The 20,234-nt window shown below is 33.3% G+C and overlaps 3 protein-coding genes across 4 annotated transcripts; 2 read left to right on the plus strand and 1 right to left on the minus strand.

Moving 5' to 3' along the window:
• Positions 1 to 4,288: 4,288 nt before the first annotated feature.
• Positions 4,289 to 6,459, minus strand: LOC139857323 (serpin-ZX-like). Its single transcript, XM_071846060.1, has 2 exons — positions 5,925 to 6,459; positions 4,289 to 5,189 (listed from the first exon to the last, which is right to left on the minus strand). The coding sequence occupies exons 1-2, from the start codon at positions 6,312 to 6,314 to the stop codon at positions 4,407 to 4,409; spliced, it is 1,173 nt and encodes a 390-aa protein (XP_071702161.1). The 5' UTR covers positions 6,315 to 6,459; the 3' UTR covers positions 4,289 to 4,406.
• Positions 6,460 to 9,206: 2,747 nt separating this feature from the next.
• On the plus strand, positions 9,207 to 13,350 carry LOC139857304 (F-box/FBD/LRR-repeat protein At1g13570-like). 2 transcript variants are annotated; one of them, XM_071846040.1, is made up of 5 exons: positions 9,207 to 9,284; positions 9,968 to 10,066; positions 10,498 to 11,343; positions 11,494 to 11,649; positions 12,878 to 13,350. In XM_071846040.1, the coding sequence occupies exons 2-5, from the start codon at positions 10,055 to 10,057 to the stop codon at positions 13,160 to 13,162; spliced, it is 1,299 nt and encodes a 432-aa protein (XP_071702141.1). In that variant the 5' UTR covers positions 9,207 to 9,284; positions 9,968 to 10,054; the 3' UTR covers positions 13,163 to 13,350. The 2 variants fall into 2 exon arrangements, with proteins under 2 accessions (XP_071702141.1, XP_071702142.1); XM_071846041.1 differs by having other exon boundaries at positions 9,246 to 9,348.
• Positions 13,351 to 16,899: 3,549 nt separating this feature from the next.
• Positions 16,900 to 18,965, plus strand: LOC139857251 (small ribosomal subunit protein uS9c-like). Its single transcript, XM_071845988.1, has 2 exons — positions 16,900 to 17,318; positions 18,429 to 18,965. Exons 1-2 carry the CDS (start codon positions 16,977 to 16,979, stop codon positions 18,714 to 18,716), a joined length of 630 nt encoding a protein of 209 aa, XP_071702089.1. The 5' UTR covers positions 16,900 to 16,976; the 3' UTR covers positions 18,717 to 18,965.
• The last annotated feature ends 1,269 nt before the right edge of the window (positions 18,966 to 20,234 follow it).

The following is a 20,234-nucleotide window of genomic DNA, read 5'->3' on the forward strand; positions in this document are numbered from 1 at the left end:
AAGGTTACAAACACCAGCAGCATCACCGGCATCAACAGTACCACCGACAACAACACCAACAGTACCATTACCACCACTAACAACATCCGCATCGCAAACCTCAACTTCACAATCTGTTCCACGAGCATCAACGTCATACGCACCGTAGTTACCAAGAAATACCAGCAACAATAACCGATGAAGTATTAACTCATTTCCCCTGAAGAAATTTTATGTATATTTAATATATATAAATTTTAAAACCATCATAAATCTTTTCGTACTAAGCTATTATGTATGAATTGAAAAAGGGTAAATACTACTCGGTTAAATTCATATTATTAATGTGCTATGATGTACATCCTTCGATAACAACTTAACCTTGTTAACTACAATCTCTGTTTCAACGCAATGAATTCCATTTCCTAATAAACCAAGTGTATTATTCAATTACATAATTGATTCTACATTTTCATTTTCGATGTACTCGAAACTTTCCAGAAAACATCATCTGTGCCTTGTAAGGTTCACAAAAATTTCCCGAGCATCAACATCCTTCACCAAGGAATAAGAATAAATAATGAAGTATTGATTTCATTAGTGAGATACTCCGCAAAGATTATGTAATCTCTAATGTTTTAGAGATCATTTATTTCTAAGTCAAGCTGAAAATCAAATGAGCTTAATATGATATTAACTCATTAAATCTGTATTACATCTGAAGAAAATATACATACATATATTTTCATAAAGACGGTAATAAAAATTCTTTTGTACAAAATATTAATTGTGAAATCTTTAACGGGTAGGTAATACTCGGGAAATATATAAGTTCACAATTAAGATGTTACACTGTACATTCTTCAACTTTGATTAAAAAAAAATTTATTAACAATGCTCACAATGATATACAATCGTTTTCATACAAATTCAATTACATATTCTGATATTGACGGATCATAATCCAAGTCATAACTCTAAACCGGTGAAATCATTCTTAGATCTCTACATCTTTCAAAGCTATACTTTGACTTCAAAACTGTGAAAAATCCTTTAGTATTGTTTTTACCAAAAATAACCTTGCAGTTCCTTTTCAAAGTATCCAGTATTATCAACCATTCAACCAGTCAACGACAACCTTTCAGACTTGAAACTTTGGTATATACGTTTTTGTTACCGGGGAACTTTTTTGTTCCACCACATTAGCAGTAAATTTACCAACAACTTCATTTATCCTTGACCTTTCGAAAAACCCATATACTCATTGAAACCCTATCATGTACTCATCCACATCTTGTAACAATAATTGTCATACCAACTACCGGGAATTAGCAATCAGTATTTCGAATTTCGCAGCAATTCTACGCCAACAGATATATATATATACATATAATGTCTATCTTCTAGACTTACATACTTCGAATGTGAAGTTTCTGAAAAACATCCCAAACTATGAACTAGCCCTCCGAATTTTGGAAAAATGCTGATGAAGCAGCAAAAACTGTAAACGACCTTAACAGTCAAAAGTTTGATGATAAATAATAGTATGGTGGTAAAGCTGAGAAAAAGAGAAGGTTTGGAACTGGAAAACGGATTGAGCAGACTATGAAGGAGGCTGTAGACAAATCACAAAGACGAAATCTACCTTCAAAGAATACAAATGATTCAGTGTCTGCAGAAATCCTTAGCAAATACCTTGCTCCTTACTCTAAAACCTTTGCGGACAATATTTTTCATCATCATCTTATCTTAAATATTCTAAGATATCATCGTATCTTCCATTATAAATATCATCCATATTTCTGAAGATATTTTTATAATTATTCTTATCTGAAATCATTCATCTCTTCGCGCTATCTGTGTTACATTATAAAAGAAACTATTTTAGTTTCTAAAATCTGAAAAATTCGAAAAATGGATGTTTGAAGTAGTGTTGGGAACTGAAGCATGAATTAGTATAATATAATGACACTTGATCAACGTGATTATATTACAGTAAGTCATGCTGAGTTTCTAATGGAACGTGATAAAGGTTCACAGATCATACCCTCATCATGAACCATGTTACATAACTCTTTCATTCTATTTAACCTCTAAACATATTAAGAAAATATTTTTCTTGATGATTCGGTTTTTTTCGAGGTATTCTGGTAATTTGACAAGTCAGATTATGCCATTACCGTTTCCTTCTTAGAACATTAATTATGTTCATTTCAAAATCCATACCTATGAATTTTAGACCATTATTCGCTTGACTTAAAGTCGGGAAGAGAAAACGAAAGCATGAAGCTCCGAAATATAATGGAAAATATAAAGCCCGAAAACAACCCCGAAATTACAAACCGTGTATATCAATGCGTATAGCAATATAAAGACACGGGAGAATGAAAAACAATATAACCCCAAGGTAATAGTAGAAGAAAATAACCTCCTCTGGTGACAGATGAAAAAGAAGAATGAATGATATGATAGCCAAGAAAATATCAAGAATCAGAACTAGATGAAGCATTTTCACAAATCTTTTGTAAGTATGAAATAAGAAAGAAGATTATAGGAGTGGTGAAAATAAATGAAACGGAAGAGGTTATGTAACGACCCAGAATTTTCCGATCGTTCTATACTTATGAGATTAATATTTACATAAATTAAACCTTACCAACATAATAAGCAAATCCAAACTGTTGAGACTTATATTTTTGAAAAGAGTTTTACACAACGTTTGACCGTCCAATTTGACCGATGATATCACGAACTATATAACACACGATAATTATACGATTATGTATATGTACATATCTATACATATTTAACATGATTTAAGGATGGTTTAACATTTCATTGTGAACTAACAACAATGAGTTATAAGTATACTTTGAGACCATTAACTTAAGTTTTCAAAACGATAACTATATGTAACATTTTTTGACATATATACTTACAATCTATAATGTGTTGTGATTTATGTCACCAATATGATTTAAGTGTAATGAGATTAATTTGTAACCAAAATAATCTTGATAAATATCGAACAAGTTTGGAGAAGTGTGGAGTGCACACTTGTTTGAACTTATCTTGATTATGACGGGGGTTCGGGGGCAGCGCCCCCGATAAGCGGGGTCCGAGCTAGAGCACTAGCCTTTTAACGGACGTATGCTATTTGAGAAGCGTACACGTTGGTTTGCGTGTATTATTAAGATGATTATACAAAGGGTACAAATTATATATACGTTAAGTTTAGTTACCAGGGTGCTCAATTTCGTAGAATATTTTGATAAACGTTTCTGGATGAAACAACTGAAATCTTGTGATCCATCTTTATATACAGATTATGTGAAACATACAAACTATGAACTCACCAACCTTTGTGTTGACACTTGTTAGCATGTTTATTCTCAGGTTCCCTAGAAGTCTTCCGCTGTTTGCTTATATGATAGACAAGCTATGTGCATGGAGTCTTATATGGCATATTTTTCAAGAAAACGTTGCATTCACCAATTCATCATCATGTACCTTATTTTGACTGCATTGTCAACGGAAGTACTATTGTAAACTATTATATACGGTGATTATCTATATGTAGAAATCATCAGATGTCGAAAACCTTTGAATTAAATATTCATTTATGGTGTGCCTTTTCAAAAGAATGCAATGTTTACAAAACGTATCATATAGAGGTCAAATACCTCGTAATGAAATCAATGAATGACGTGTTCGTCCATATGGATTTGGATCGATCGTCACAGTTGGTATCGATCGTCAATGAAATCAAGAATCATGCTTGCACTCTTCTGTAAAGATCTAAATTACTAAAAACCACTGTTGCAAAACTCCCCGTCTCGAGCCGTCTCGACGCCCGTTGCGACGGTTTGGTGACTAGCCCGTCCCGTCTCGAAGAAAACCGTCTAATATGACAGTTAACGGTCAAAATTCGGGTCAAAGTTGAAAAAAATCATGTCAAAGTCTCTCAAAATTCGGAAAATCCAGAAAGTCAGCAAAATCGGTCAAATTTATCGTATTTTAGTTTAAATTTTCAGTATTATATTAATGGTGATAGCAATTATGAGTACAAATTAGTCAATTAAAGTTTTTGACTTCAAAATATGTACACATATATACATTTATATACTTATATATTTAAAAGTCAACTTTGATCAACGTCCGTCTCGACCCCCATCTCGACCCCGTCTTGAACGTCTCGACCTTTTTAGGACCCGGCCGTCTCGACCCCGTCTCACGTCTTTTGCAACCTTGCTAAAAACAATAGCTAGCGATCGAGAAACTAGTAATTCAAAACATAATACGGGAGATATTCACACAATAACATTTATTGCCACTAGTAAGATAGAAACATCACAGCATTCGTATACAAGCAAAAAGTACTACCATTACAAACCATCATACAGGTGCTAAAGTTTCAAAATACAAGTTCAACCAACACGAGGGTCAATTACCTGCCCCATAAACAACACGACCCCAGTCAAATCTTCTCTAATCACAAACAAAAACGGATGATCCGCTACAAAGTCAACCTTATCATTAGTCATCAAAGCTCTCAACATTACAACACCTGCAGAAGCTGCTGCAGCCTCTGTACCTTCTTCATTCACCTCCACAAAAGCCTTATGATGAATGCTCGAAACAAACAAGCTTTGACCAACAGGTGAATCCACCATTTCAGTCAAACCTTCTTCACCACCGAAAGGCAATACAAGCCCTAACTCCTTCAACATATCCGAAGCTTCAAACCCGAACGAGATCTTGAACTTTGGGATCAAAAACTGCCCGACTTCCACTTTTTGACGTGGAATGTTTCTGTTCAAAAACTCAGATCCTGAACTTAATTTCTCGACTAAAGATGATAAACCGTCTTTTGCATCTGGGAGATAAAAGTACATTGTGAATTGGCGTTTATCTTCGCCTTTTAAATAGGGAAGACCCAAGACTTTGAAACCGTCATATTCACGCACGAATTGCTTTTTCTTGCTCGTCATGAATGGTAATTGAACTTTGCTACCATCAAGAAGGTGAAAGTCAGTGTCTTTAGTCTTTGACTGGTCAAACTTCTCACTCCAGGCTCCTTTGAAATAGACTGCATTTGCAAAAATGAGCCTGGTGGAACTCGTAACCGCACCAGCAGGAAGGATATCTTTAATAAGGCCATTCGTATGCTTATCAGCCCAGATATTCACTTCATTGGCTACCTCAACGGCCTACATTAACAAATTAGTACTAAAGGTTGGCAATAGCTTTCATAAACCTTCTATATTTATTTTATATATATAATAAAGAACAATTTAAGAATGGGGAGAGATCCGTACACCACTAATTTTTAGCCATACATGATACACCACCAAACATGCTTTACACATGCTTTATAGTGTTGTAAAGTACAACATTATGCTTTATAGTGATCCATACAACACTGTAAAGCATGTTTGGTGGTGTATGGCTAAAAATTAGTGGTGTACGGATCATCATTTAAGAATCCCTAATTCCTATTGAACCTATTGAACCTAACATTTTAGGCTCATTTTCACTTGTTTATTCCTTTAAAAATAAACACAGCGTTTAAAGGGGGCTTGAATTTACTTATGTAACAAAAATAATCAATAAGCAGATAACACTTGAATAAGCAATCCCAATCACTCCCTTAATCAAACTAATCAAGTTTCATCATTTTGATTAGTTATATGTCAGTGTCTGTTAGGGTTTTGGAGTTTCCACTTCAAACTGAATCAAATCCAATTAAAGTTTTCAGCTTTTGTCTAATCATATAGTATGTCAACAAAATTAACAACACCCATAACAAATCTTGATCAAAAAGGCTAATAAATATATAAATTACCATATATACAGCAACATTAACCTTATTATAACCCTAGATCCTGTAACATAATAATAAAAAGTAACTCTAATAAAAAAATGGAAATGAAAAAAGAACTGACCTTGGATTGAAAATCGACTTGATTAGAAACGGCGTTATAAACAGTATCAACAACCTGTTTAAAAGACGGTTTAAGAGGAAGTGTTTGTTCAACCCAAACGCCGTTAACAAACGACAAACGTGGGCCACCGCTTGGGGTACCGTCAGCAAAGATTAAAGACACAAGCTGAGACGACAGCTTATTGAGATCATCGATGGTTTTTGTTTTGAGAAAAGATAGCATCTGGTCGAGTGTTTTGTTTTTGGAACCGGCGGCGATTAAGCCTAGAACTACGTGGAGCGAAAGAGGTGAGAAAACGATGTTGGAGTTGTGTGAGATCTTGGTCAGCAGATGGTTTGCGAGTGTGATTGAAACATGGGTTTGATTGGTAATTGATTCTTGGATGTCCATTTTTTGTGTTTTTGGAACAAAGATGGTGAACGGTTTGATTTTGATTTGTTAAGGTACGGTGGTCGGACGGTTTTAAAAGAGCGATTTGGTAACGACGTTAAGGAACGAACCTGGTGCTTGTACCACGTATCCGCATTTTTTTATTTTTAAGTTTAATATAGTTTGATTGATGATTGATAGAGATACAGGTGGCTCAATTATATTAACGAGTTGTTTACCCTCGCTTCGCGCCCGGGTTTCGATTTTCAATGTATTTTATTGCGTTTAGTTTAATGATGATGTCGTTGAAGCGCAACTCGAGTCGAACTAAAAGGTATAACCCCTAAAAGATTTAAATGTTATTTTAAATTAACAATATAGGTGCATCTCTGCGGGTGGAGAAAAATATAAAGGAAACCAAAAAAGAAAAAAGAAAAAAAAATTGTTACAACGGGTAGAGAAAAATATAAATGAAACAATTGGTACTATTCATATTTTTTTGCCTAATAGATATTTGCTGCTGCTAATTATAAAAAAACCAGCGGTACTATTCATATTTTTTGTTTAGTAGATATTTGCTGTGGGTGAAGAAAAATATAAAGGAAACTTAAAAAGGAAAAAAATGAGGAAAAAAACGGTTCCAAAAAAATAATAATTAAATTTGCTACATTACCATGAATAGTACTGTTCACGTAAATAGTACTGTTCACGTAAAGAAACCAGCAGTGCTATTCATATTTTTTATTTAGTAGATATTTGCTGTGGGTAAAGAAAAATATAAAGGAAACTAAAAAAGGGAAAAAATGAGGAAAAAAGGGTCCAAAAAAAAAATAAAAATTAAGTTTGTTTGATACAGTATCATGAATAGTGTAAGGTGTACAACCATTGTTGCGAGATGTACAAGCGTTTGGTGCGTGCGAGTAGTATTATTCATAGTTTGTTGATGTTAGTATATATGTAAATGAGTGAGTGAACCACGAAATGTAGATTTATTGGCGAGTCGCTTAGAGTCTAAATTGAATTTAAGTCATATTTAAAATTCATAGAAATTTTGACTATACCATTTTCAAGGCTTCTCACTATTTTTTTAACCTACTTATTGGCTGGAAGTCTATTCGAAAACAATCTTTCTATTCATAGAACATTGAGAGCGAGGATTTTTTCTATTCTTTAGTTGTTTTCACTCTTGATGAAAAAATAACTTATCTTTATTCTAAAATAGCAGAAATGTTTATGTTGTCTACATTTTACCTCTCCATACACAACTTATGAGTTTTGTTGTTGTCTACATATTGAATTTTGTTGTTGTTGTCTACATATTGAGTTTTGTTGTTGTTGTTGTTCAGTTTGTCTTCAATTTCACAATTTTTTTTTTAATTTATATTTATTCGTTATATCTTTGTATCTCCATTCCAATATCTCAATTTCCTCCATCGTCACATTTTTGAAGTCATATTTCAATTAACCAAATAAATGATTGAAAACGTTATATATACTTTTTCTTTTGGTTCTCTTTCAATCCCGACTGATCCAACTCGATATGCGAGTTGATTAAACTCAGGATAACAATTTGATTTACGAGCTGTCCGAGTTGTTCATGATGAACCTCTATAAACGCTAAAGGAAGAAAACGTTTATACTAAACTTCATAAATAATGTGAACAAGATAAACTTTATCAATTCATATGTTACAGTTGACTAAAGAAGTGATTGTAAACATTTAAGGTGGATGTATATTTGATACTCTACCCGAATAATGTGAACAAGCTAAACTTCATCGATTCATTTGTTTTCTTCATGTGATACTTAAACATCACAAGATATTTAGCAGTTGACATCATAATATCCTTATTAGTCGCATATTTTAAAATAATTTTGAGGAGGAGTTAAAAATGGTCGTGGAATAATCAAATTAGATTGTGTATATCAAAGTAAAATACTTATTCTTCTTAAATTTATTTATTTTATATAAGTAACAAAACGTGAAAATAAAAAAGTAACAACTCTTTTAATACATCAAAACATGATTATTGATTTTTCATTTCCATCATATTCTTTCTCTAAATACCCCTTAATAACCTACATAAATTAATGTAAAATCCCTAAACAAAAGAATATTTGTTTTTATAGTTTTACTTAGACACTTCATACAATGATATCGAGCTCGTTTAAGCTCGACTCGAATTTTTAACGAATTGAGCTTGAATAGTTGGGGAGTAGTTGAGGTCTATTTAGGGGTGTTCATCGGTTTGGTTTTCGGTTTTTTGGTTTATTCGGTTTGGTTTTTTCGGTTTTGAAACTTATAAAATCAAAACCGAAACCATATTTAAATATCAAAACTGTAACCAAAACCGAACCAAAAACCGAATTTGATTTCGGCTTGGTTTCGGTTAAAACCAAAAATCACTAAAAGTAAAAATCCTAACCAGCATAAACCTACATATAAATTAAGAATAACGGTTGTTGAATTAATTTAAGCATACATGGTATATAACATGTTTATTGTTTAGTAAAAATATAATAATACATCAAATATAATATAAATATAAATATATTTTAATATGTTATGTATTCTGTTTTTAATTCAGTTTTCAGTTAACCGAATTTAAAATTTTCAAAATCAAAAAACCGAATTACTAATTCGCTTTCGATTTCGATCGATCCGAAAACCGTTTAAAAAATTCGGTTTTAATTTCTTTTAATTTAGATTCAATTCGATATTCAATTTATTCAGTTTGAAATCAAATGATGCATACCCTAATTGAGGGTCTTAAACAGAATTGATGTAAAAGACGTTTTGCTCGGTTAAGAGCCCCTCGTTTTCTTTCTTTTTCTTTACGAATCTCTTTTTCATCTTCACCCAACATTCTATCTTTCTTTGTCTTAATTTTTTTTTGTTAGCACCAAATTTTTTTTTTTTTTTTTTTTTTTTTTTTTTTTTGCGCCAACCGATCATCCCGAATAACAGTTTCAACTTACGCCATATGTTATGTAATTTACACGCTTTACCCTCTTCATTCTTTCACTTGTCTGAATTTCATCAATATCTGCTTAGGTTCTAGCCTTTAATCTATTTTATTAATTTCCGTCTCTGCACGCTTTAATTTTATCATCTGACGTACTTTTTAAGCATTGATTGTCTCATATGATATGACTATTAGGGTAATTGATGTAAAGTTACTAACTTTATCATATACTTGTCACACTGTTGGTGATTAATTGAGATAATTTGTCTTAATTTTGTATCTGAAGGCTTCTAGGGTTTGTAAATTTCATATATCTTTTAATTGAAATGTAGTAATGTAGTTTCATAAGGTCGTTGAACCGAAACCCTCAATTGGTTATCAATTTATATATGTTAACTTGCTTTTCCCCCTTTTTAATTGTTGATGCTGCATGAGACATCTGTATGTATTAATTTGTTCTATAATTTTATTTTATTTATGTTAATTGGGCTTTTTATAAAGGCCAAAGTTTAATCCTTGCTTTTGAATCTAATCTAATAATCGAATTTGAGCATGAAATGAAATAAAAAAGTGATTGCAACTATTATTTGTCATTAATAAGCTACATTTTTCTTGCTGATAAACATGCAGTAGAGAAGATAGTGTATTTTATTTTTCAGTTTTTTGTTTCGTCACTGATTGCCTTTTTTGCTCTGTTGTGGATCAAAGATTCGCCTTTAGAGAATGACAGAAATAGTGCAATGATGATTCCACAATTTACTTGCAAGTTTACATCTACGTCGTTTGTACCCAATCATGAGTAATATGGTAAGTTGTTTTTGTGAGTAATTTGGTAATTTTGCTTTTATTGGATGCTTCCATTTACCTTATGCTGTAAATGTAAAATGAGAATGTTTTAATCGTACTAATTTGACTGTCTTGTTTCCTTTCGACAACGCTTGATGTAGATATTCAGCAGCAGGGCAAGTTTTGGGGCAGAAATATCAGCTTCTACATGTTTATATAAATTAGGCTTAGTAATAAGGAGATCTTATATATTCCTTAAATAATTACGTTTATAAGAAGATAATACATTTTGAGATAATACATGTTTATATATATTAGGCTTAGTCCGATAAGCCTTCAGCTCGTATGATAACCCTTAAACTCGTCCGATAAACCTTAAGCTACTTTCGTCATTGTTTGTGTTCTTTCTGCAACTTATAATGTCATAATTACATATCTGAAATATTTTTCAGAAACAAAGAGAACGACCCAAGGTCCCTTGTAAAACGGATATGGAGATCGACCGAATCAGCAACTTACCAGGTCATATCGTAGACAAAATTTTATCGTTAGTAACACTACGAGATGCTGTAAGAACAAGCATATTGTCAAGTAAATGGAGATACAAATGGGTTAACCTTACAAGTCTCGTGTTCGATAATCAATCCGTGTTAGTCTCATCTCAAGATCCAACGGTAATAAAAAATAAAATGGTTAAAATAGTGGATCATGTCCTCTTACTTCATAACGGTCCGGTTCACAAATTCAAGCTTTCTCACCGAGACCTTCAAGGTGTTTGCGACATCGATCGATGGATACTTTTTCTTTCTCGAGGATCGGTCAAAGAATTTATACTCGAAATTTGGAAAGGTCAACGCTACAAGCTACCTTCTCCTCTGTACCTATGTGACAAATTATCTCATCTCGAGCTTTTTAACTGTTTGTTAAAACCTCCTTCGTTTTTCAATGGTTTTAAAATGTTGACCAGTCTTGACCTTCAACATATAACAATGGACCAATATGAATTTGAGGAATTGATCTATAAATGCTCGTTACTCGAAAGGTTGACGTTGATGAACTTTGACGGAGTTGCTCATCTCAAAATCCACGCTCCGAAACTTACGTTCTTCGACATTGGAGGTGTTTTTGAAGATGTTAATTTCGAAAACACGTTCCATTTATCTACCGTTTCCATTGGCTTGTATGTAAATATTGGCAATGATCATGAGTTGAGTCTCGGAACTACGTGTAAGTTGATCAAGTTTTTTACTTCTTTGCCTAGAATTCAAAGACTCGAGGTTCAAAGTTTCTTTCTAAAGGTAAATAAACTCATTAAACTCTTCCATAGCAAGTTACAATAAAAATGATGTTTTTTTCACACTTTCTGATGAAATCTTTGTAAAAGTATGATATCAATATTTTGGCTATCGAATGGAGGAATTTAACTTTATTTGTATGCCTGTTTATAGTTTCTGACAGTGGGTATAGTACCAAGGAGGTTGCCTACTCCGTGTATGGAACTAAATTATTTGTCGCTGCGTATAAACTTTAATGACGAAGAAGAATCTTTAGCAGCTCTTTGCATTCTTAGAAGTTCACCTAACCTTTTGGAACTTGAGATGTTGGTAAGTTTCTGTTATATATACCCACTTATTAGAATCAGTTAAAACAGGTTTTTTGGAATGGGTTAATATTAAAACAGGCAGAGTTTGGTAGGGCCAACGGCCAATGTGCATCTTTACATTTTTCCAGTTCTAGAATTGAATAATGTTTTAAGTTTGATGTAAGAAATTTCAAGATATAATGATTAGGTTTTATGCATTTTTAACGCATTCTAGTGACTTTTGACCCTTTCAACCCGTTTCTTGTATCGACAGTTTTTGATAAAATTATACTCACTTGACCTGTTAGGTAAAGCATAACCCAAATCTGACTGTTTACCCATGAATGGGTCAACAGTCAAAATTCCACATTTATTTAAAGTTATATAATAGAGTAAATTATACCCATCGTCCTTGCGGTTCATATGAAATTATGCCAATCATTCTTATGTTTTAAAAATCATACCGATAGTCCTCGTGGTTTTTATGAAATTACACGAATCATTCTTATCTTTAAAAAATTACATCTATTGTTCTCGACTTACCTGAAAGTGTACGTCGATGGTCTCTCATATACATAAAATGTGTGTTGATAGTCCCTTCTATTAACGCACATTTTAAGTAATTCAGGGACGATCGGTGCAATTTTTAAAAGGTAATGACGATTGGTGTAATTTCATGAAAACCACAAGGCCCGTCGTGCATTACCAAATCAATCAGGGACGATTTGTGTAATTTGCAAGAGATAAAAGACGATTTATGTAAATTCAAAGGACTATCGCCGTAATTTAGGGGTGTTTAATATTTGGTTTCAAACCGTTTAGTCCGAAAATCAAACTGAATTCAAACCGAAAAAACTGAACCAAATTTGATTTCGGTTTTCGATTTGATTTTGGACCGGTTTTCAAATCTGAATTCGATTTTTGGTGTTAGTTTTTTGAATTCGGTTAAACCGAAAACTGAATTTAAAACAGATTTTGACTAATAATATATATTAAATTATTAATTTATACAGACCAAAAATCAGTTTAAAAACCCAAAATGGAAAACCAAAGTCAACTTTTTTATTTATTTTGATTAAAGTTTGATTTTTTCAGTTTTAACCGATAACGCAGTTTTGGTTTTCGGTTCAGTTTTGGTTTTCGGTTTTGGTTCCAAAATTTTCAAAACCGAGGAAACCGAACCGATGAACACCCCTACCATAATATACTTTACTCTTATTAATAATAATACTGGTGGATTCATCGTGTAGGCACGACCAGATGAACAAACAGCTCCAAGCGCAATTGCAAAGAATTTGCTTGAAGAAGATTTCACAAATTGCATTTTCAACCAGCTGCGGTTTGTCAAAATTGTTGGCGTTATCGGGGTCGCTAGAGAAATGGATTATATTAACTTTCTGCTTTCAAGTTCACCTATACTTGAGAGGATGTCTATTAAGCCTGCTTCACATGAAGGTATCTTGGAGCTGGCTAGAGAATTGATGCGGTTCAGGCGAGCTTCTGCAAATTGTGAAATGATCTATCTGGATCCATAATTTACCGTCGTGTTCTTTTAAAACGTCATTCTATCTTTTGTGACCCCTGTACTTGAAGCTTATGTAAACTGATTCAACCTTTTCTGGAGCAATTTTAAACTTTGTATAAGGTATGTATATTGTCATAAGTATGGATTTGGCTTGTGTTTAACTGTCGTTTTTAAATTTTATCAGTATGTTTCATCTGCGATTGGCGGACTTATGCATCTTAAAACTATGTACCATATAATTTTGCTTATATAGGGTATGTTTGGCAAAACTAGCTGGTAACTGGTAGCTTTTAGCTGTAAACTTTTTAAATATATTTTGTTGTTTGACAGAAGAGTTGAATCTGTTAAATAAAGAGTAAAATGACAAAAAACTAGAATGTAAGTAACGATAAAATGCAATAATGTAAGTAACTGGTGGGGTTATTCATCGGCGAATCTCATTTATTCCGACATTTTTGAGGGTACATTTGGCGCGGTGGCTTCCGACAACAAAAGATTCATTTGGCAAGCATTATGTTGGTGCGTCTCTTACTTGCTCTGGAAATCACGGAATTCTAAAGTTTTTAACAACAAGACGGTTTCGGCTTCGTGTTTGCTAAGTGAAATTCAAGTGGTTTCGTTCGAATGGATCTCGCGGCGTATTAAAAATCATAAGTTAGATTGGCATGTATGGTTCAATGCTCCATTATTGTGTTGATTAATTGTGGTAGGACTTTTAGTTTCTTGTTAGATCTCATGTTGCGATCTTAGCAACGGACGTTTGTTGTATTCGTGTTTGGTTTGTGGTTGGTAATATATCATCTTGCTTTTCAAAAAAAAAAATAATGTAAGTAAAATAAACAAGCTTATACTAGTTAAATTACTAGTTAAACGTTGTACAAAAATACTAGTTAAATTACAAAAATAGGAGTAATAACAAAACAGTATAAGCAAGTTTATACATTGTACGAGTATATTGTATTGGGAAAGAGAGGAACCTAGAAACTGAAAATGAAAGAGGGATATTAAAATGACTAAAATATTATCGTGATAGTCAAAAACTTGCAAAAAAAATTTAAGGTTGCAAGTGAGATTGACTACCACCGCTGCTCGGAAACATCCGGTACTGACCAAGCTGACATACACGAAAGCCGGTGCCGACAGTTGGCCTGCTACAAGTGAAAATTACGAGTACCATTCACGTCATAAAAAACACAAAAACCATACTAGTAATTTTATACAAATCGACATTCCACTTGTTTTTGTATATATAAAATTGCTGAAACATCCCTTTGTGTTAGTACTTTTTATTCGTTTTCATCACTTCTAATTAAAAACTTACATAAACAGTCCATAGATTGAGTTTTAATCCCAAAGTCATCCTTTACAGTTTACTCTAACATTTGTTCAACTATCTGGTTAACTTATATGTGTGTGCAGTTCACGTGGAATGTATTTAAATGCTACTTTCTTAAGTATAATTATGTAAAATGGAGCTCAACATTTGTTAAGAATATCTAAAGGTGTATAAAAAATTTTAACATTCCAATTGATATCATCATAAATTACCAAATAAGAAGTTTATTATGTAAGAGTTGTAATCACTTGCATCCATAAATTTGCTTGAAAACAAAGGGATCAATGAGAACGCGACATGTGGCGCGAAAATCACATGTGATTGGAAAAAAAAATTCGAAAATTTTTTTTTTTAAATTTTTTTTCGAAATTTTTTTTTTTTTTGAATTTTTTTTTAAAATCATATGTGATTATGCATGTCAATTACATGTGATTATGCATGACAAATCTAATCACATGTGATTGTACAATTCAATCACATGTGATTATGCAGGTAAATCACATGTGATTGTAAAAAAAAAAAAATTTTAAAAAAAATTTTAAAAAAAAATTTCGAAAAAAATAAAAAAAAAATTTTCGAAAAAAAATTTTTGAATTTTTTTTCCAATCACATGTGATTTTCGCGACACATGTCACGCTATCATTGATATCTTAAATCTCAACTTAATTTATGGACTCAAATGAATATTCCTCAATAAACAACTAACTATACATAGCATTTAATGAATGAATAAGACAATGAAGTTATGCATGTTCACGATAATCCTAAGGATTCTCGTTAAAAAATATGTGTTTTCCGAAAGTGATTGCTTATTCTTATAACCATTTGGATCGTAATTTTGCTAATTTTCTCTTTGTAGTAAAGAAGGTGTGGTTGAGATGTTTTTGCACGGGATATAAATATAAATAAATAAATGAATTTAATAACAATAACAATAATAATAATTCAATGGGACCCTTTGAAGAAAGTGATGTTCCAGCATCCCCTTTGTATTCTTTTGATAGTGGGCTTGTAAATGAGAAGCAGCCCAATTTACCTAGTGAGAGTATTCCCAAGACGGGCTTGGTTAATTCGAGGCTTATTAATGCTGATAAAGTGTCTCGTGAGTTGAATGTTCTGAATGGTGTTCCTCGAGATGGGCCTACCTCAGTGTATCGTTTTCGATGTAAGCAAAAGATATTCAGGCCTCTGATTAAACAACATTTTATTAATTTCGTTCTTGAAAGAAAACAATTGAAACGTAAAAAATATCGTGAGAAACTTACGTGGCTTGACAGAGTTATTCTCGATAAGTTAATGAAGAACTCAGATGTGGACGAGGAAGATCTTGATGATGACTGCTCATGTTCAGACTCGGACTCGGGCACATAAGAGGCTTTGTTTTGGGCTTCGAATCGTGTCGTAGTTGTTGTCGATTTGGAATTCTTCGTTATTTTGGTTAAAATGTTGTGGTTTGTCGAGATAGTTTGGCTTCTTGGTCGTGATTTATTTGTCGTGGGGTTAGTTTGATCGTTTTTGCTTTTAGAGTTGTGTTTTGCTTGTGGTTTCGGTGTATTTTGCTAGCTTCTTTCTAGTTTGTATTTCGTTTCGTTTCTTAATAAAATTCTTGCCTTTCAAAAAAAAAAAAAAAAAAAAAAAGAGGTTGAGACAAATGTAACCACATGACCTGCACATACATATAATGTAACGCAATAATTAACAAATATTAAGGGAAAGGATGACTTTGAAATTAAAAAGTCATTTAAGAACTGCTTGGGTATTTATTAACGGGGAGGGGGGATGGTTGAAAACGTATATAAAGACCTAGGGATGAGATCGGTACAGTATCGTACCGTACTGATATAGAAAATCCCGATACTGAAAATAAGGAAAATATAGAACCGAATACCGTACCGAATACCGAAATCGGTACCCGTATTTTCGGTATTATACCCGTTTTTCCCTAATTTACATTTTTTTTTCGATTTTAACAACTTTTCTTTTTCAATTCACACAACTAATTTTGTCACACAAATAATATTGGTATATATCTTATATTATATTCACGAATATATATTTTGACAAGGGTTTCATGACATTTTGAGAAATAGAAGGTAGTGTGAAAGTTGTGTGAAGTGATTTGCATGGGTACGAATAACGAAATGTACCGATACCAAATGATACCGTACCGAATGGTACCGATACCGAAAACGTCTCAAATCAAAAACCGATACCGATACCGAATAACATCGGTACAATATTTCAATACCGGTACCGGTACAATTTTGATATTTCGAGATTTTTACTCATTCATATAAGACCTACCTAACAGATACGATTTGAGCAATTTATTTTGTCTTTTTTCTATTATATTTTGAAACTATATAAAAGGGCATTTTGGACATAACAAAATTTATCACATTATCCTATTACTCCCATTTCATCACATCATCTTCGTACAAATCATCTTCTTCTTTCTTTCTTCCCCAAAATTCACAACTCAATAAACATGGCGATATCCATCTCTACCCTCACATCTTCCTTCTCATCTCTATCATTCTCCTCACAAATTTCCCAAAAACCTAATTCAATTTCACTCACTCAATCCCCCAAATCAATTCATTTCACCAAAACTAAAACCCCTTCATTAACTGTACTCGCCACTGTCATAGCTGAGCCACTCACCGGAGACTTGGAAACTGTAAACATCGAGAAATACGTCAAGTCTAGACTCCCCGGTGGCTTCGCCGCTCAAAAGCTTATCGGCACCGGTCGCCGGAAATGTGCTATTGCTAGGGTTGTTATTCAAGAAGGAACTGGAAAGTTTATTATTAATTACCGTGATGCAAAGGTAATAATCACCTTTACATACATTTGGATTGATTTTGCTCTTGTTCTTTTAGGTCATTTTTTTTTTTTAATAAGATAATTCTGTTACAAAATTTATGTATCAAATGCTAACTTTAAAATAAGGGAAGATCATCCCTGCTGCAAACTGCCCACAATCTTAGGTGCCTCAAGAGTCAAGAGTACTTGAAGTGCAAATGTGTTTATATAATAAATTAGAAGGTTAAGATGTTTACTTTTTTAAAAATTTATGCTTAATATATGCCTGTGTTTTAACTTATAAACTTCATATGTTATGTCCTGGATAATTGTTCAGAATTAGTACATTACTTCAACTTGTGATATGATGTCTTAAGATGGAATATATGCAAAATAAGAAGATTGGTAAATGGAAAACGTTTTTCATGTTCAGGCTACGTGGAGAGGTGGAGTATATTTAGTCGGATTAACCGGTTTCTATAATGTCAAATAATAGCTTAAAGGTTCTGCTTTGCTACTGTTTGTGATTAATAAAATTTCTTTGTTGTTACTGTTAGCTAGTTATTATACTCATGTGAGAATATCCCATCATGAAACAACAATGTGTTGTTTGTTTTTCAGTCTGCATATCTTATTACGTCTTATGTCTGCGTGACCGCATAAGTTTTATTGAAGACTGTTTGTTTTTTTGAAGACATAAGATAAACTAATGCCTTATTATGTCTGCAATCTCGCAGACTTAGAAATGTGCTTCTAAATGCTGCAGACAGGATTCAGTTATTTTGCAGACATAAAAACAAACCGTCTTCACATTCATACATACAGACCTTTAGGCCACATCTTTTTCACAGACGTGGCCCACATATTTTCAGACAAAAACATCCTAAGAAACAAACAACACCTTAATCTTGTGAACAGTGTATACAATATACATCATTAGATCATCTGAATACCAAATGATATGAGTAAGTCAAAATTCTCTTTTTGCTGCCTCTACGATATCTGAATATGCGTATTACAACATCCCAGTGTCTATAGTTAACGGTACGTTAGACTAAATATTTCATGTGATATACCTAAAACCAATATTTTATATATCAAGTTCCACCATTATCAATTGTCGAATCTTGTACAGGAATATCTTCAAGGCAACCCATTATGGCTTCAGTATATTAAAGTCCCATTGGCAACATTAGGATACGAGACTAGCTATGATGTGTTTGTAAAGGCCCATGGAGGTGGTCTTTCGGGTCAGGCACAAGCAATATCTCTTGGTATTGCTCGTGCATTGTTGAAAGTGAGTGAGGATCACCGAAAGCCGCTAAGAAAAGAAGGTCTTCTTACTAGAGACGCAAGAATCGTTGAGAGGAAGAAACCTGGTCTGAAAAAAGCCCGAAAAGCACCACAATTTTCGAAACGTTGAGGTACAGAATGCAACCTTAGCCTTTCCATTTTGGAAATTTGTTCATTATTGTCTTGTCTGCTGTAATATCTTTTTTTTTTGCAATTCAACCATTTGTCTATTGTCAAAAATACTAACTTACATAGTAAATTAGACTAATGGTTTGCCTGATGCGATAATATTATCACTTCGACTGCTGCAAAATCTTTGAGCATTATATTTGTAATTTTGTGTGGCCAAAATTCATATTATGTTTGATGTTGCATTTAAGGTTGATGTTAATGTTATGGATGACCAAAGTGCATTTAGGGTGTGTTTGTTTACCTCTTAATTGAGTGGTTCAGCACTGAATTGTAAGACCCGAATATTTATTTTGTATACTTGTTTATTAAAGGCATATGAGATCGGGCTTCGTTGAATATTTATATATATTAAAATTGGAAAAGAGCTGAATCTGTCAATCTGCGCGCCGCGCAAATCGGCCGCGCGCCGCGCAAACGCGCTGACAGAACCTATCTTGTTTTATTTATTTTAAATGAAGGGTATTTGGGTAATTTCACATGGGGCCGGATTTGTGGGCATTATCAGTTGGTTTAGATCCAACTTTGGATCATTTCACATCCATTCATCATCCTCATCCATTCTTAGAGAGAGAGAGAGGTCTAGAGAGAGATTTGAGGTTTTGGGGAAGAAGAAGCTCGAATCGATCAAAGTCTCGGGTTTTAAAGTTGTTCCTTTCGTTCTCGGCTACGTGGTGATAGTATTGGTAAGCTCAAACTCCGAATTTCATCTATTTAATTTGATATTCAAGTTAGGGTTTTGAGTTAATTTGTTGTAATACCCTTTTAGGTGATGAAATGGGTTTAGTGATGCTAGTAATCGGGTTTATTGTTAATTGTTGGTGGATTTTGGGTTGGTGAACAAATTGGCCATGTTTAGAACTTGAAATTTAGTTTAATCACTTTAGTTAGCGATTATGGAAGTATTGGAACCCATTGGAGGTTGTTTGGTTGACTAACTTTGACTTTGGGTCAAATTAGGGTTTGGTGGTGACTATGACCCGATTGGCGATTTAATGAGGTTTATAAACTTAAAATGGATTAAGTTGAAGTATAGAACCGAGTTAAATGTGTTTTGGTGTCAAAACTTGTAAAGGATGAGATTTTGGCCTTTATGGGTCAAAATTAGGGTTTAAGTGTCAAAATGGGTATGACACGTGTTTAACACTTGAGTTCGGGTTTAATTGGCATATTATGACCATTCTCACTTGTGTTAGTGATTATTGGTTGGTTTGGGTACGGTTTGTGCTTGGAAGTGCATTTGGGTCGAAATGGCACTAAGTGACGAATTGGGTTAATTTGTGAATCCAATCTAATTGTGTTGTGGTATTTGTGATAATGGAATAGGTATTTTCCATTGGCGAGTTGCGGTTTACTTGGAAGCTTTCTTCAAGACTTCAAGGTGAGTGATAATATCCTATATGCATATGTATGTGTAGGATGGGTGCGGGTCGGGTGAAGTGATTCTCGGTTATAGAGC

Source organism: Rutidosis leptorrhynchoides, chromosome 7 (assembly GCF_046630445.1).
Source record: "Rutidosis leptorrhynchoides isolate AG116_Rl617_1_P2 chromosome 7, CSIRO_AGI_Rlap_v1, whole genome shotgun sequence".
In the NCBI taxonomy this organism is placed as follows: domain Eukaryota; kingdom Viridiplantae; phylum Streptophyta; class Magnoliopsida; order Asterales; family Asteraceae; genus Rutidosis; species Rutidosis leptorrhynchoides.

Coding starts and splice junctions, on each gene's coding strand:
- LOC139857304 (XM_071846040.1), top strand. Junction 11,344..11,493: donor TTCAAAGTTTCTTTCTAAAG/GTAAATAAACTC, acceptor GCCTGTTTATAG/TTTCTGACAGTGGGTATAGT. Junction 11,650..12,877: donor TTTTGGAACTTGAGATGTTG/GTAAGTTTCTGT, acceptor TTCATCGTGTAG/GCACGACCAGATGAACAAAC.
- LOC139857251 (XM_071845988.1), top strand. CDS start 16,977: ATGGCGATATCCATCTCTACCCTCACATCTTCCTTCTCATCTCTATCA. Junction 17,319..18,428: donor TTAATTACCGTGATGCAAAG/GTAATAATCACC, acceptor AATCTTGTACAG/GAATATCTTCAAGGCAACCC.
- LOC139857323 (XM_071846060.1), bottom strand. CDS start 6,314: ATGGACATCCAAGAATCAATTACCAATCAAACCCATGTTTCAATCACA. Junction 5,190..5,924: donor AAGTCGATTTTCAATCCAAG/GTCAGTTCTTTT, acceptor TTGTTAATGTAG/GCCGTTGAGGTAGCCAATGA.